Source organism: Channa argus, chromosome 16, assembly GCF_033026475.1.
Source record: "Channa argus isolate prfri chromosome 16, Channa argus male v1.0, whole genome shotgun sequence".
NCBI lineage: Eukaryota > Metazoa > Chordata > Actinopteri > Anabantiformes > Channidae > Channa > Channa argus.
The window spans coordinates 18569284-18587074 of record NC_090212.1 but is presented as its reverse complement, the minus strand read 5'-3'; the positions used below and the strand labels follow the sequence as shown (position 1 = coordinate 18587074).

The 17791-nt window shown below is 40.7% G+C and overlaps 1 protein-coding gene and 1 gene segment (V, D, J or C); both read right to left on the bottom strand.

Annotated features, from left to right (window-relative positions):
- LOC137101077 (T-cell receptor beta-1 chain C region-like) overlaps positions 1 to 17791 on the bottom strand; it is a 53573-nt gene that overhangs the window by 2754 nt on the left and 33028 nt on the right.
- Positions 12822 to 17636, bottom strand: LOC137101079 (uncharacterized). 2 transcript variants are annotated; one of them, XM_067478978.1, is made up of 6 exons: positions 17416 to 17636; positions 16522 to 17046; positions 15809 to 16445; positions 15438 to 15722; positions 13756 to 14490; positions 12822 to 13670 (listed from the first exon to the last, which is right to left on the bottom strand). In XM_067478978.1, the coding sequence occupies exons 3-5, from the start codon at positions 15840 to 15842 to the stop codon at positions 14168 to 14170; spliced, it is 642 nt and encodes a 213-aa protein (XP_067335079.1). In that variant the 5' UTR covers positions 15843 to 16445; positions 16522 to 17046; positions 17416 to 17636; the 3' UTR covers positions 12822 to 13670; positions 13756 to 14167. The 2 variants fall into 2 exon arrangements, with proteins under 2 accessions (XP_067335079.1, XP_067335080.1); XM_067478979.1 differs by having other exon boundaries at positions 12822 to 13667.

Sequence of the window (17791 nt, the reverse complement as noted above, 5' to 3'; positions counted from 1 at the left end):
TAGAGTATCATAAACATCTTAACAGAATCATACCTGAACATCATCTTAAATGTGATTTCTCACCTAAAACGGTTAACTTTGTTCCTCCACCAAAGTGAGCTTCTGCACCACTACCAAAGTCACAGTGGACTGGATCAGTGATCAAAACCGTCTACTTTGCTTCCTTTAATCTTAGCTTTGTGGTAAATGTAACGTTCCTTTTAAAATTAGTGCTCAGTTTTTCACCTTTCATTTTAACTTGCCAAACACAGAGTCCCTAAACGTCACACTGATCCAACTTAAGAGCAAAGATTGAAGGTGTTTTTATTTTGATAAACTTTCCATTTACAATGCAAATTAATCTTTTTTTTTTTTTTATTTCTTACCTAAAACAGTTAACTTTGTTCCTCCACCGAAGTAAGCTGCATTGCCACCAGTGTCACAGTGAACTCGATCACTTCTTAAAACAGCCAAAGATGCTGCTTTTACTTTAATTCTTTCTTTTCTTTGCTTTTTTGTTCAGATTCATGTTTTAAATGTGACTTCTCTTTAAACATGGCGAACTACAGTCTGTTTTTACAAGTTATATGTAATAGAAAACTCTTGCGCTCAATGACTAACATACTTCTGTGGGGTTTTCTCGTCCATCAGGAGTAAAACCTGACGTTTTACTCGCCAGGAACAGCTTGGTTCCAAAATGAGCTTCAATACTAACATTGCATTCAAGCTGAACATCAGAAGACATTAGTAATTCATAGTTCAACTTAAAAACAGGATTCTTAATGCACCACTCCTGTTACAAAACTTACCACATTTGTTCCGTTTCAATCAATTTTGATTTGCCCAACAGTCAGTTTAGTTCCTTTTCCAAAATGCGATTCATTGGCATTTCCGCAGTGCAAAATTACAAAACGTGAACATTCCCTGTATTTCTTTACAAAAAAATATCTATTTAAGGTTTAGTTCCTCTGTTCATACCAAAATACGCATAACAAAATGAAATATTTACCTAAAACAGTGAGTTTGGTTCCTTTGCCAAAGTAAGCAGGCTGAGTGTTGGTCACAGTGTTCTTTGTTCAGCTCAATATTTTAGCCTTTTCATAACACAATTTTCCTTCACTCTCATACCAACAGTTGTACTTTTAAAAGAATAATAATTTCTGTAGTAAATTGGAGCTGTGAGAGCTTTGGCTTACCCAAAACAGTGAGTTTAGTTCCTTTTCCAAAGTAAGCTTCACTTGTTGTGTCACACTAACTGCCTCCTCTACCAAAAAGCCATAAAACCCTGTATGATGAGATAGTCTATTAACCCGGAAGAAAAAGGTTTAAAAGTCCAGAACCAGACTCTTGATAATCATATGCCTTTTTTTTATTTCGGTCAAGATTATAAAATGGTCACCTAAATTTAGCCTATGTGACTAGAAAGTTGTTTAAAACAAAAATGTCCCCAAATTCTGCTCGTTTATTCTGATTTCACGTTGTGAAAATATGCTAATATCCCACATACCTTCAGCAGAATGTTTTCTGCTCCACAAAATGTCCCAGGTTGCATGTAGCAGTTTACACAATGGGAGTTAATGGGAGGAGGTTTTTGTACAGCGGCTCTATAGGATTGTATCACCGTGGCCCCCTGTCCCCACGATGAAAAAGCATCACACAAAAACCTGCTGTGTTTTTCGTTCCCCCCTCTCCCCTTCCCCCACCCAGCTCCTCCGTATCTCATCCTCCATCTCTCTCAGGCTTTGGGAGCAGCTGTACAGGTCGGGCTGACTGACGGCTGAACAGGCTCCAACCCGATTGCTGCTATTTCTGTGCAGCTAAGAAGAGAAGCCGGAACAGAGGGAAGGGGACGGTGACTTTTGTTTGTTTTGTAGCTGCTCAGAGGAAGTGACATCTCAGCTGGTCACACCTCCTTATCCACCCCGTTACCACTGAACCAAGGAGACACACAATCGCTTGCAATTGTCAGGGTTTTGCCTACTATAGAAAAGCTTTTTGAAGCCTTAGGCAACAAATCATAATGATTGAACTATAAACGTGACAGCTTGGTTATTTTTGCCACTTTTATTATGTTCTTTTTACATGACATGTTCCTTAGTGGACAAACAACTGCAATCCTAATTCAGTCCTCAATCAATATTACTAATCAAATATTTCACATGTATAAGGTGAAACTCTATGATGATATGATACATTGTGCCTGACTCTGCTTCCCCTCAGCTCTGAACTCTTTTAGTATCTTTAAGATAATCGTTTTGTGTTAGCAACTGAAACTTCTTGATGTCGATGGGTCATTGTCATTTGTTTGCAAAGTGCTCCCAACACACTTGAACACAGTTTACTCTCTGTGATCAGCAATAATCGGCAGACAGGCACAGCCTGCAGCTTGCAGGCGGACTGTCATACTGAAGAACCAGATATTTTGGGGGTGACCAAAACAGAGCTTAAAGAAATAATATTAGACTTGCACTCAAAAGTATTTTGCGACACAACTCTAACTGTATATATGTCAGTGTCTTAGTCTCTTAGTCTGACAAGGGTTCTGCTGCCCTCAGGTGGCCAATAAAACGTTGAAATAAGAGTTTAACCAGAAATGCTGACAGTATAATTGGCAAAGGGGTTGTTAAGATGTGATGCAATTATTTATTATTTATTATTTTTTTCCTCCTTAAGGGGTAAACTCATGAGTACTTGTTTTCTTGGGCTTCCGCTGCCTCTTGCATCCTGATAAGTTTCAGTTACGGCATGTTTTTGGAGGCTAGTGTTCACCTTTTATAAAGAATATTTTTTTTCTTGGCTATATCCTATAGAAAATCTTTGTTTTGAAAGAGGAAGGTTATTCTCTAACGAAAGCTGTCTTTGGTCATTTTTAGTTCTAAATTAAACTGGAAATGACAAAATGTAAATTCATAGTATTGGTTTACTGGACACCAACTTGAAGATGTTTTAACACCTGGGAGAAACCTGCACGATTAGTTTAATAGCATTCCCACTTGAACTGAATTCCTGGCAAACTTGATCAGTAGAATGCCACAGATAGTTGGTGGTAAAAGTTGGACATGCAGATTTGTTTTTTCCATTATTGAGTCCTCAAATATGCTTGAAATGAATTTAAAATTTTGTGTTTTACGACAATTTCCCTGAATAAAACCAATTAAAAAAATAATAAACACTAAAGCGTGTAGGTGTTCTCAGTCTTTTTCTTGCCAGCGTCTGTATTCTAAGAGCAGCTTAAAACCAAATGGGGGGGGAGAAAAAGCCAACGGCTACGTTTAGGAAAACTTTCTTGGTTCTCAACATACTGAATTTAAACTCAAATAAAGAGATAAGGGTTTTAGTGATGGGGTGTCATTAAACCACATCACTGTGTACTGGCAGCACAGAAATACACAGCTGAGTCTGATTCACTCGCACTGCCAATAATCAGAGCTCCTTTTCTCACGTCTTGTCGCGTAATGTCAAATCGATCTTCAAATGGTTTCTGTTTACTGGCCTCACTGCCAGTGTAGCCGTATCCAATTAAGTTCATCAGAGCTCCCTCAGTTTGCTGATACCAGAGCATGACATTAAGGCTGCTGTCATCGTGAGCGCATTTAATTTCTACTCTGGTTGTTGAATTGACTATTCTTGGAAGAGTTGGCTCAAATTTCACAGTAATACTTTGATCTGTGGAGAAATAAGAGCAGATTTAAAAACTAGCCGATGCAGAAATCATGGTGCAAAACTAATTGTATAGTTGATGAAAACAGTCGACACTGTCATAAGTATTTCACTGCAAATTTCATTACACGGAAGCAATATGAGAAGAAATGCAATCACAGCTGGATACATCCTCAAAGTTTGTGCTGCTGCAGGAGAAATGTAGCTCCCTCCAAAGAGCAAACACTCCTCTCGTTCACAGGAAAAGGATGAGGGGTTTTTAGTGAGGGAGTGGCATTAAACCACATCGCTGTGTACTAGCAGCACAGAAATAAATGCCGGAGTGGGACACGTTTGCTTTGCGTATAACCAGAGTTCCTTTTTCAATTTCTCCTCTCGTCAGCTTGAATTGTTCTTCAAACTGACCCTCGTACGTTGGGGAGCCCCTGTATCCGGACCCAATGAGGGTCATAGCTACACTGTCCCTTTTTTGCTGATACCAAAGCATTAATAGAAGGTTAGTGTCATCATGGCTGCAGTCAATCTGGACCTCACTGTTCTCCTTCACTATCTGAGGAGGAGATTGGTGAAATGTTACAGCGCTGACCTGATCTGTGGAGAAAGCAGATTTACATTAAAAATGTTACCGATACAGAGAAGAAGACAAAACAGTGTTTATATTTAACATTGTTTAGAATTTGCACAGAAAATCATTATACTGACATTTAAAATGATTTGGAATCTTACATAAAAACCAGGTGAAGAAAAACACAAATGTGCTCATAGGGTAAGACATTGTTGAGTGTAAGTAGCCCCTTGAAAGAAAAAATGGCTCTGGTTAGTTGAAGGAGGGTTTTGTCTGTAGGTAAATCTATCACCACCTTCTCTTTAATAAAAGCTGGAGCTAAAGTGTAAACCGTGTGCTTTGGCTCCACCTGTTGGCTGAGTCATTCAGGACACATCATTTACTGTGGTGCAGGTAATTGCTTGTCCAAAAAACACGAATAAGTGTTGAAACATGATCACTAATATATTTTCTTCTATACATTTCAGATTTGACAGCAGCTTATTATCTTTCTATTTCTTTTTTTTTCTCACCCCCTTGTTATATAAGTGAAACAACATGCAGCAAAAGGCACAGATGTCATCTTCAGTGTGGTTGAGTTTCTTCCTTCATGTGGTTAATATTATTAGGTCAGGTGTCACACTCTGTATGTTTTTGTCACAGACCGGAGTTCAGCCACAGCACTGTGTAGACTAGCAGCACATAGATAAACAGCCTCGTCTTTCTTCTGAACGCTGGGTATTGTCAGAGACCACTGCTTTGTCTCAGATCTCACCGCTTCATAGCCAGTATCAAATTCTTTTTCATAGGTTGGGGTGCCAGCTGCTATATATACAATTAGCTGAAACCCATTTCCTTCTATTTGTCTGTACCAATACAGATACTGATAGTCGGTGTCATTTTGGTAGCAGTGCATTTCTGCCGATCGACTGAGAGGAGTGAAGATGTAGTGAGGCCACTGAGTGATCAACACAGACTGAGAAACAGCTGAAAATAGAAAACATAAAACATTAGAAACATGCCTGAATCACTTCAAAATAGGTTAAAAGTAAGTAAAAGTAATGGTACTGAGATTACTTTAAGTTTACCTGCAGCACAGAGGATACAGAAAGCCAAGGTGTTGATGCCTGGGATCATTTTTACTGGGGAAGTGAAGATGAAATGAACTGAAATATAATAAACTACCACCTGCTGCTCATAGGGAGGAAATGACGTCAACACTCCAGCAATAAACAGACCAAAGAAAAAGACACAAGGAAGAGAGCTGACAAGTGTCATTAACCTTTATTGATACAAAAGATGCTGCATATACAGTGAAATCAGTTTTTTAGACTGAAGGAAAACAAAAGAGAATTACTTAACGTTGTGATTATAAAACTCATTAATTTAGAAAAAATTAACTTAATTATTAAATAAATTAGGGTTGCTAATCTTTAGTAGGGTTTTCTTCTTTTTGTCTACTTGCAGCATGTCTCTGGAAACTAGTGTTCACAAGTGTTTAATCCACACTTTTGAAACAACAAATTTGCTCAATTTACCTTTATATGTTATTATTAATAATTAAATGAATCTTCTTCTTTTCCTTTAAGCTGCTCCCTTTCAGGAGTCGCCACAGCGAATCATGTGCCTCCATCTAACTCTGTGCTCTGTATCCTCTTCACTTACACCAACTACCTTCATGTCCTCCCTCACTTCATCCATAAATGTCCTCTTTGGTCTTCCTCTAGACCTCCTGCCTGGCAGCTCCAACCTCAGCATCCTTCTACCGATATATTCACAATGTCTTCTCTGAACATGTCCAAACCACCTCAATCTGGCCTCTCTGACTTTTATCTCCGAAACATCTAACATGAGCTGTCCCTCTGATGTCCTCATTCCTGATCCTGTCCATCCTCATCACTCCCAAAGAGAACCTCAACATCTTAAGCTCTGCTACCTCCAGCTCTGCCTCCTCTCTTTTCTTCAGTGCCAGTGTCTCTAAGCCGAACAACATCTCTGGTCTCACCACCATCTTGAACACCTTTCCTTTCATCCTCGCTGATACTCTTTTATCACACAACACACCTGACACTTTTCTCCACCCGTTCCAACCTGCCTGAACTCGCCTCTTCACCTCTTTTCCACACTCTCCGTTGCTCTGAACCGTTGACCCTTAGTACTTAAAGTCCTGCACCTTCTTCACCTCTGCTCCCTGTAACCTCACTGTTCCACCTGGGTCCCTCTCATTGACACACATGTATTCTGTCTTGCTGCGGCTAAGCTTAATTCCTCTGTTTTCCGGAGCAGACCTCCACCTCACTAGATTTTCCTCCACCTGCTCTCTGCTCTCACTACAAATCACAATGTCATCTGCAAACATCATAGTCCAGGGAGATTCTTGTCTAACCTCATCTGTCAGTCTGTCCATCACCAGAGCAAACAAGAAGGGGCTCAGAGCCCATCCTTGATGCAGACCCACCTCCACCTTGAACTCCTCTGTCACACCTACAGCACCTCACCACGGTCTTACAGCTCTCATACATGTCCTGCACCACTCTAACATACTTCTCTGCCACTCCAGACGTCCTCATACAATACCACAGCTCCTCTCTCTGCACCCTGTCATACGCTTTCTCTGAATCTACAAAGACACAATGAAACTCCCTCTGACCTTCTCTGTACTTCTCCATCAGCATCCTCAAAACAAATACTGCATCTGTTGTACTCTTTCTAGGCATGAAACCATATTGCTGCTCACCTCTGCCCTTAGCCGAGCTTCCACTACTCTTTCCCACAACTTCATTGTGTGACTCATCAGCTTTTTTCCTCTGTAGTTGCCACAGCTCTGCACATCTCCCTTGTTCTTAAAAATTGGTACCAGTACACTTTTCCTCCAGTCCTCTGGCATCCTCTCACTCTCCAAGATCTTGTTAAACAAACTAGTCAGAAACTCTACTGCCACCTCTCCTCCTAGACACTTCCATACCTCCACAGGTATGTCATCAGGACCAACTGCATTTCCGCTCTTCATCCTCTTCAATGTCCTCCTCACTTCACTCTTACTAATCTTTGCTACTTCCTGCTCCACACCAGTCACCTCTTCTACTCTTCGTTCCCTTTCATTTTCCTCGTTCATCAACTCTTCAAAGTACTCCTTCCATCTTCCCATCACACTCCTGGCACCTGTCAATACATTTCCATCCTTATCTTTAATCACACTAACCTGCTGCACATCCTTCCTATCTTTATCTCTTTGTCTGGCCAACCTGTACAAATCCACCTCTCCCTCTTTAGTGTCCAACCTAACATACAAGTCCTCATATGCTCTTTGTTTGGCCTTTGCCACCTCTACCTTCACCTTTCGCTGCATCTCCCTGTACTCCTGTCTACTCTCTTCAGTCCTCTCAGTGTCCCACTTCTTCTTAGATAACCTCTTTCTTTGTATACACTCCTGAACTTCCTCGTTCCACCACCAAGTCTCCTTGTCCGCTTTCCTCTTTCCAGATGACACACAGAGTACCCTCCTACTTGTCTCCCTGATCAAATTAGCTGTAGTAGTCCAGTCATCTGGAAGCACCTCCTGACCACCCAGAGTCTGTCTCAGCTCCTAACTGAAAACTACACAACATTCTTCCTTTTTCAACTTCCACCACTTTGTCCTCTGCTCTGCCTTAGTCCTCTTCATCTTCCTCACCACCAGCATCAATTTACACACCACCATCCTGTGTTGTCTGGCTACACTCTCCCCTACCAATGCTTTACAGTCACTGATCTCTTTCAGATTACAGCGTCTACACAAGATGTATTCTACCTGAGTGCTTCTACCTCCGCTCTTGTACGTCACCCTATGTTCCTGCCTCTTCTGAAAGAAAGTGTTCACAACAGCCATATCCATCCTCTTTGCAAAGTCAACCACCATCTGTCCTTCTGCGTTCCTGTCCTGAAGACCAAACCTGCCCATAACAGTCTCATCACCTCTGTTCCCTTCACCTACCACTCTCTCACCTCTGTGGATGCTCTGCATCACTTCATCTAACTCACTCCCGAATTTCTCTTTCTCTTCTAACTCACATCCTACCTCTGGGGCATAACCACTCACAACACTGAACATCAACCCTTCAACTTCCAGCTTCAGAGTCATCAACCTGTCTGATACTCTTTTCACCTCTAGAACATTCCTCACCAAATCCTCTTTCAGAATAACTCCTACTCCATTTCTCTTCCTATCTGACCCATGGTAGAACAACTTGAACCCTGCTCCTAAGCTTCTAGCCTTGCTACCTTTCCACCTGGTCTCCTGGACACACAGTATGTCCACCTTCCTCCTCTGCATCATGTCGATCAACTCTCTAGCCTTCCCTGTCATAGTACCAACATTCAAAGTCCCTACTGTCAGTCCTACATTCTTAGCTTTCCTCTTCTCTCTCTGCCTACGAACACACCTTCCTCCTCTTCTTCTTCGACTTCGACCAACAGTAGTCCAATTTCCACCGGTACCCTGTAGGTTAGCAGCACCGGTGGCGGTCGTTGTTAACCCGGGCCCCGACTGATCCGGTATGGAAATCATTGTCACGATTCGCATGTTTGATTTGGCATGTGTTTTACGTCGGATGCCCTTCCTGCCACAACCCTCTGCATTTATCCAGACTTGAGACTGGCACAAGAAGACACTGGCTTGTGCCCCCTTGCGGTTGCATTATTAATAATTAAATTAATGATAATCATCTATGTGAAGACATGGATCATGTTAATGATTTCTCGCAATAACTATAAAATGTGATTTTCATAAAAGATAGCAGCAAAAAAATTAGATGCAGCTCATTGTTAAGTGGCCCTATGGTGAGCTATTTTTAGAACAGGCCCGCTGGCTACTCATGTGGTCCATGCGGGCGACCTGGTGCCCACGTGCACCATGTTGCTGACCCCTGGGATCACAAAACGCACAAACAAATTGAAAAACAACTCAGTTTTAAGGCTATTTGAATAATAGGGAAATAAAGAGATAAGGGTTTTATTGATGGGGTGTCATTAAACCACATCACTGTGTACTGGCAGCACAGAAATACACAGCTGAGTCTGATTCACTCGCACTGCCAATAGTCAGAGCTCCTTTTCTCACGTCTTGTCGCGTAATCTCAAATCGATCTTCAAATGGTTTCTGTTTACTGGCCTCACTGCCAGTGTAGCCGTATCCAATTAAGTTCATCAGAGCTCCCTCAGTTTGCTGATACCAGAGCATGACATTAAGGCTGCTGTCATCGTGAGCGCATTTAATTTCTACTCTGGTTGTTGAATTGACTATTCTTGGAAGAGTTGGCTCAAATTTCACAGTAATACTTTGATCTGTGGAGAAATAAGAGCAGATTTAAAAACTAGCCGATGCAGAAATCATGGTGCAAAACTAATTGTATAGTTGATGAAAACAGTCGACACTGTCATAAGTATTTCACTGCAAATTTCATTACACGGAAGCAATATGAGAAGAAATGCAATCGCAGCTGGATACATCCTCAAAGTTTGTGCTGCTGCAGGAGAAATGTAGCTCCCTCCAAAGAGCAAACACTCCTCTCGTTCACAGGAAAAGGATGAGGGGTTTTTAGTGAGGGAGTGGCATTAAACCACATCGCTGTGTATTAGCAGCACAGAAATAAATGCCGGAGTGGGACACGTTTGCTTTGTGTATAACCAGAGTTCCTTTTTCAGTTTCTTTTCTCGTCAGCTTGAATTGTTCTTCAAACTGACCCTCGTACGTTGGGGAGCCCCTGTATCCGGACCCAATGAGGGTCATAGCTACACTGTCCCTTTTTTGCTGATACCAAAGCATGTATTGAAGGTTAGTGTCATCATGGCTGCAGTCAATCTGGACCTCACTGTTCTCCTTCACTATCTGAGGAGGAGATTGGTGAAATGTTACAGCGCTGACCTGATCTGTGGAGAAAGCAGATTTACATTAAAAATGTTACCGATACAGAGAAGAAGACAAAACAGTGTTTATATTTAACATTGTTTAGAATTTGAACAGAAAATCATTATGTCATGGCTTAATGAGTAGTTTAAAAATGATTTGGAATCTTACATAAAAACCAGGTGAAGAAAAACACAAATGTGCTCATAGGGTAAGACATTGTTGAGTGTAAGTAGCCCCTTGAAAGAAAAAATGGCTCTGGTTAGTTGAAGGAGGGTTTTGTCTGTAGGTAAATCTATCACCACCTTCTCTTTAATAAAAGCTGGAGCTAAAGTGTAAACCGTGTGCTTTGGCTCCACCTGTTGGCTGAGTCATTCAGGACACATCATTTACTGTGGTGCAGGTAATTGCTTGTCCAAAAAACACGAATAAGTGTTGAAACATGATCACTAATATATTTTCTTCTATACATTTCAGATTTGACAGCAGCTTATTATCTTTCTATTTCTTTTTTTTTCTCACCCCCTTGTTATATAAGTGAAACAACATGCAGCAAAAGGCACAGATGTCATCTTCAGTGTGGTTGAGTTTCTTCCTTCATGTGGTTAATATTATTAGGTCAGGTGTCACACTCTGTATGTTTTTGTCACAGACCGGAGTTCAGCCACAGCACTGTGTAGACTAGCAGCACATAGATAAACAGCCTCGTCTTTCTTCTGAACGCTGGGTATTGTCAGAGACCACTGCTTTGTCTCAGATCTCACCGCTTCATAGCCAGTATCAAATTCTTTTTCATAGGTTGGGGTGCCAGCTAATATATACACAATTAGCTGAAACCCCTTTCCTTCTATTTGTCTGTACCAATACAGATACTCGTAGTCTGTGTCATTTTGGTAGCAGTGCATTTCTGCCGATCGACTGAGAGGAGTGAAGATGTAGTGAGGCCACTGAGTGATCAACACAGACTGAGAAACAGCTGAAAGTAGAAAACGTACAAGATTAGAAACATGCCTCAATCACTTCAAAATAGGTTAAAAGTAAGTAAAAGTAATGATACTGAGATTAATTTAAGTTTACCTGCAGCACAGAGGATACAGAAAGCAAAGGTGTTGATGCCTGGGATCATTTTCCTGGGGAAGTGAAGATGAAATGAACTGAAATATAATAAACCAACACCTGCAGTTTATAGGGAGGAAATGACGTAAACACTCCAGCAATAAACAGACCAAAGAAAAAGACACGAGGAAGAGAGCTGACAAGTGTCATTAAAGAGTCAGTGGTGCTTATTACGCTGGTTTGTTGTGCATGAGACTTTGTGTCAGTCTTTGCTTTATAAGTAATTAACTTAAGTAGACTTCAGCTATTGTAAATTCATGTCCATCAATTGGCTCACAGATTTACTGCTCTGTTTCAGCATAAAACCTTCCACGGAGCTTTAGCCCTTGTTTGTCTGAGAGTAGATAAGTTTGAGGGAAACAAAAATGTCACAGCTCCCTTTATGAAGCCTTTTGGGGCTGATGCACCTGCATCCGAGCTGATATAATAAGCGATCGTTTTTTTTGTAAAGGAACCAGGGGAATTTAAACACTGCTGACTGGCTGCACAGAAGTACTCTGCAGTGTCTGAGGGTTTTCTGTTGGGGATCACAAGCCAGGTTTTGCCCTTTGAATGACCCGTCATGTTGAAATGTGCTTCAAAGTTCTTCTCAAGTTCTTTTCTTTCATAGTGAAGCAGGCCGATCAGCTCAATCTGTCCTCCCGCTGCTGACTTGTGCTGGTACCAAAGCATGTAGGGATAGTTGTTGTCTCCATGGTAACATTCAAGCCGGGCCTCTTTTTGTTTCGCTTTAATTAGAAGGTCTGCTGGTGATTGAATGATAAGAAGCGATGATAATACTTTGTCTAGGGACCGAAAAGAAAAACTCAAGGTTAATGAGAAAAGTCGGTCAGTGACTTGAAATTCCACTCGTTTGCTGACTCTCACCTGTGAGCAGAGAAATGGACACAATGACAAAAAATTTAAACATGTTTTTTTTTTTACAAAATGAACAGGGGCCTAAATCTCCACTGTGAATTAAACGTATGCAATGGTATCATTGTAAACGAATAAGTGTGAAATCTGGCTTTATAGAGAGTTTCTAAGGCGGAGCTTCCAGTTAATCTCTTGTCAAAGTGTTTTCACTGCTCTCTGCTGTTTCTGCTCACATACTGCAGGTTTGGCTGCTGTAATCAAACTGCAAAAATCCACTGGCTGGCAGTTCGCTTATAAGTCATTTAAATAATTAATACAAGTTTTGTCGATTGTTCAAATAAAACTAAACACTTAAGCCCTAGGTATTGTATCTGCATTTTAATAATTTCTTTTAATTTATACATGATTAATTAATTAATAATCGGCAGTTAATCTAAGTCTCCTCGCTAAGTCAGTTGTAACCCTAAATAGCCTCACGAAAATAGAACTCTCTCTCTCTCTCTCTCTCTCTATCTCTCCATCTATCTATATCTATACACATACATACATACACTTTTAAACCTCTACGCAGTCAAACACTAACTAACACTAACTAATAACCATATTTAGTACGGTTAATATATGTCGGTAATATTCAGACTGTATTTTAATGGAAGCATTGAAAAAACATAATTTTCCAGATAGACATACACATTTCCTTTTATTTTACTTTCTTTGAAATTCCCGCACTAATGTTGATAAAAATAATTAATAATAACATTCTATGAACCCAGGTATATCAGTGTTTTTATTACTGAATAAATGCGCGATGTTCCTAAATGTTCACCACTATCTGAAGGGGCTCTCAGGTTCATGTGAAGATTGGCCGTTTTATCCATTCAGCTTCAGGGGGGTGTCTCCTGCTGATCACTGATACCAGAGAATGCTGCATGAGTAAACGGAGCTGATGCTGTGTTTGGGATTCAGTGGAACTCATCGGCTTCTTTGAGGTTATCAGCTGAAAACAGATTACAAAAAAAGAGAAGCCATAACGCATAATGACTTGACAGCAGTTGTTGCTGGCAAATTTGCTGTGAAAGAGCTCAAAGTTGGATCTCAGGATCACACTGATAAGTAAAGGGTAAAGCTGACGTCCACTTCAAGGCAAACTACCATCTTTCCCCTCAAAGTGTGTTTGGTTAAGTTGGTAACAAATCAGTGAAACCACTAAGCTCACAGAGGGATCATTTTCTCTTTACCCACATTCAGCGGAGCGACAGAGGGAGAGGTTTTTGTAAAGAGCAGATGGGGGTTTGATGTGCTGTGGTTTACTAGCAGCACAGAAGTACGTTGCGGTGTGTTCAAGAGGTTTCAGGTCACTTATGGAAAGTGAACCATTTTTTTTTTTCTCTCCACTCAGATCTCCAGCTAATTTGAAATGTTTTCTGAACGGCTCTTCCACGCTGTCACTTTTGAACTCTAAATATCCATATCCAACGAGTTTCAGAGCTGTGTCTCCAGGTAACTGCTGGTACCACAGCATCACTCTGTAGTCGTTTGGTCCATGTGTGCAGACAAGCTCCACATCATCTCCAGGCTTTTTAAAGACAGCAGGTGGAGACTGATCGACCTGAATCCCCAGAGAAATACCTGCTATAAACACAGATGGACACATTACCGATTTAAGATGAGAATGTAATGTAACAGAAGCCTGACTTAACTCTGAAACCATTATTACCTGTGAGGAAATGGTAAAACAGAAATCTAATCATGATGTGGATTACTGACATATAGTAAAGTCATTAAGTAAGAAGAAGAAATGCAGTATTGAATGTCTATGCCGTCTCACGGAGTCTCATTTGTAGAAATGTGTGTGATGTAGAAAGGAGGAGGGTCTTATATTACTGTAATTTAACGAGCATCCGTCAGTATACAGGTTTGTCCTTTCACAGACTATCCCCACAACTGTTGTCCTTCTATTTTGTAGCATAGAACAGAAGCAGACACCTAATTGCATTAGCCTATAATGATATCGTTCTATCAAACTAAAACACAACCACAAGAGCAGGTGTTTGGCAGGGAGGTGCATGTCCCACTCGAAACATCAAATGATTGTGCAGAGTTTTTGTCAAGTACAGAGGGGGTTTTCATCAGCGTGCTTCTCGGGCTGCACAGTAATAAACGGCACTGTGCTCTGTGCCTTTAACTTTAATAATTAGAGAACCATTCTTTGCTGTACTCCCGCTCAAATCTCCAGCGAGACTAAAATCCTCTTCATATGGCTTTTCCATTGTGACAGCTTTGAAGTTCAAATATCCAATGAGTTTCATAGCTGTGTCTCCAGGCGAGCGCTGGTACCAGAGCATCACTCTGTAGTCAGTTTTATCATGGCTGCAGTGTATGTGCACTCTGTCACCAGGTTTACTGATGAGCTCAGAGGGAGACTGTCGGACCTCGAGACCCAGACAAACACCTGCACAGAAATGGAAAATAAATTGCTTAAGTGAAACCATTTCTACATTAATAAAAAAAAAAAAAGAGAGAGAGAGAGAGAGACGTGAAAAACAAAATTACCTGCTAGGCAACATAGAAAGAGAGAACTGATCATTTTGACTTTAAAAAAAAAAAAAAGGTTGATCAGAAGTCTTTAAATAACATCTCAAATAAATAATTTGTAAGTTATAAGGATGAGAGTTTTGGGTATCTGACAGTAGATCACACTGACTCTCACTCTTATCACTAGAAATCAACTGGTGAACATTTTGAGCTGAATGACACTGTCAGAAGCGATGGGTGTGATTAATTATTTATAGGGTGACATAACATGAACCCAGGGCCTGCTGGCTGGGAGGGGTCTTTTCTGTTTCCATTCAAAGCGGTACATGTTGATACATATGAAGATGCTGTAGACACACTGAAATCAGTTTATTAGATTGAAGGAAAACAAAAGAGAATTACTTTAAATTGTGATTACATGCTGAAATAAAGTAGAAACATTTCTGCATTTAGAGAAATTAAAATGTTTTTGCCTGAATATAACCAAATATGTATTTTATAACTATTGATACTGTCATCATTACTAGTGCAGTGCGACACCTGGTGGCAGAAAGGTGAACTTGGCCAGAGGATAATTACATTGTTATGCTGATGTAGCTTAAATTGTATTTGTCTGTTTTTTTTAATATCCATATATTAGACTTGCATTGCCCAATTGAATTAGAATAAAACAAAGAAAAACAACCCAAGTTGCATTAATTGATACTATTGTGCCTGCATCAAACTAGAATACCACTGCAGCAACAGGTGTTGGGAGTTCATCTAATTCAAAACCACCAATGGTAAAGTATTGTGCAGTTTTTGTCACGTTGAGGGGGGATTTTTGTCAGTGTGCTTTGCTTGCTGCACAGTAATAAACTGCACCTTGTCCAGATCCGTTGACCTTGATGGTCAAAGAGACGTTCTTTGCTGCGTCTCCTCCCAAATCTCCAGAGATGCTGAAATTATCTCCGTATGTTGGCTCCATCGTGTCAGTTTTGTAGTTCAAGTATCCGATTAATTTCATAGCCGTGTCTCCGGGTGAGCGCTGGTACCAGTACATCACTCTGTAGTCAGTTTTATCATGGCTGCAGAAAATCTGGACTTTTTGTCCAGGATTTGTGATGAACTCAGGGGGAAACTGTCGAACAACAACACCAAGACCAACACCTGGACAGAGAAATAAAATCATGTTTTTAGATGATAATATATGAGAAATGAATAATTTAAGCAATTCCACACCTATAAGTCATTACCTGACAGACAACAGAAGAAGAGAAAACTGATCATTTTGATAATTCCCTATCATAAAACACTTAATAAACACTGCTTAAATAAAACACCCATGTACACGTCACACAGTTACTGGGACATCAGATCAGTCTGACTGTGTGTGATGCCTTTGCTGATCTGACAGAGCTTTGAACAGGGATTGAAGACATCTCTCATGTCACAGATAAAACACTCCCAGCTGGATGGGAGGGGTCTGATCCACTTCGACGTCAAAACCGTCACTGTTGATAAGAGACGTTTCAGAGTTTTTGTGTAAAGTAGAGGGGATGTGTTGTCGGTGTGCATAGCTAGCTGCACAGTAATACACTGCAGTGTGCTCAGGTGCCTTCAGGTCGACTATAAACAGAGAACCGTTCTTTGCTGTTTGTCCACTCAGATCTCCAGTGATATTAAAATGGTTTTGGAAAGATTTCTCATGTTCTAATTTGCTGTAATAAACATGCCCGATTCGCTTCAGAGTTTGGTCTCCTGGGGATTTCTGGTACCACTGCATGAGCACGTAGTCGGTCTTCTCATGGCTGCAGACCAGCTGGACTTTGTCTCCTGGTCTTCTGAGAAGAGCTGAAGGAGTTTGGTGAACCTCAACACCCAGACAAACACCTAGAACATCAGAAAATGAGTGAACAATGTAGAAAGCATGGATGAAGTAATAAGCATTAATGAAGGAAGTGATTACCAAAGAGCCAAGGTAAAAAGATGAATGTTGGCATGGTGGACTTCTTGTCTGACTGAACACAGTTCGTAGTGGCTCTGAGCTCGAGACTTGCACCGATATAGACTCTGTGCTGTGTGTGTTGAGCTGTATGTCTCCAGCACCACCTGCTGGATAGATGTCAGTTTAATTTCTGATGCACTCAGATTCATTGGAAAGCAGTTTTTGTTCAGCTGCTCATATGCCTCAAATCACTGTGTTTGCTGACAGCACAAAAATAAACACCGCTGTCCTCAGGCTTCAAGTCTTTCACAGTAAGAGCACCGGTCTCTACATTTTCTTTGATGGCTGAATATTTGGTTAGATCCCCGTCTGCCTTCACTCCAACAGCCGTGTAGACAACAAGAGTCATGGTCTCCCCTGGACGCTGCCTGTACCAGTACATCTGCCTGTGATTTATGTCTTTGTTGTGGCTGCAGTTCATCTCGGCAGATTTAGATACATCACTCCAGATGATTTCAGGGTGTTGGGTCACATCCTGACTCTGAACTGTGTAGAAAGAAATCCGTATTTCAAACTTTACTCGTATTCCTACTAATATAAAAAACATCCCAATACATCAAGTAACATTTACCTATTGTATAAGACGTTGGTGTTTAAATTATTACTTTTCCTGGATTAAATAGGTTTTAAATGCTCAAAGTAATTAGCTTTTTAAACCACCACCTGTAGATGAATAAAAAGACTAAAAAAGGATTAAAAATGTTTAAGTCTCTTCTTAGTGAATGGTTAGGGTCAGCCCAGTTCTGTTGTCAGAATTTAACAATGAATGAAAGTTTGCCTGTTGTTATAGACAAGTAAAACAGTGTTAAATATAAGATATCATTAAAAGACACTATAACAAATAATTCTTTGTACCTTGAAGCCACAGACACAAGACAGCGAATGTGATGAGTAGTTGAGTTGTCATAGTGATACTGTTATTGCGCCACAGCTATGGCTTTTTTTTTTTTATAACAGGAGGTGGAAGGTTAAAGTCACTGCTCTGAATAGCTCCGACAGCACAATGGGAGGTCCTCTGTGTGGGCTGATACCAACATTTGTTTGATGGTTTGTTCCAGGTGCTAGGAGCTCTCTGCGCTAAGATTTTAAAAACACTGTGTGATGAGGTTTTTGTACTGAGCAGCAGAGACGTGCAGCACTGTGTAAACTAGCAGCACAGAAGTAAACTGCACTGCTGTTCGGCCCGAGTCTTTCAATTGTTAATGTGCACGTCTGCCCTATATTAGCATCC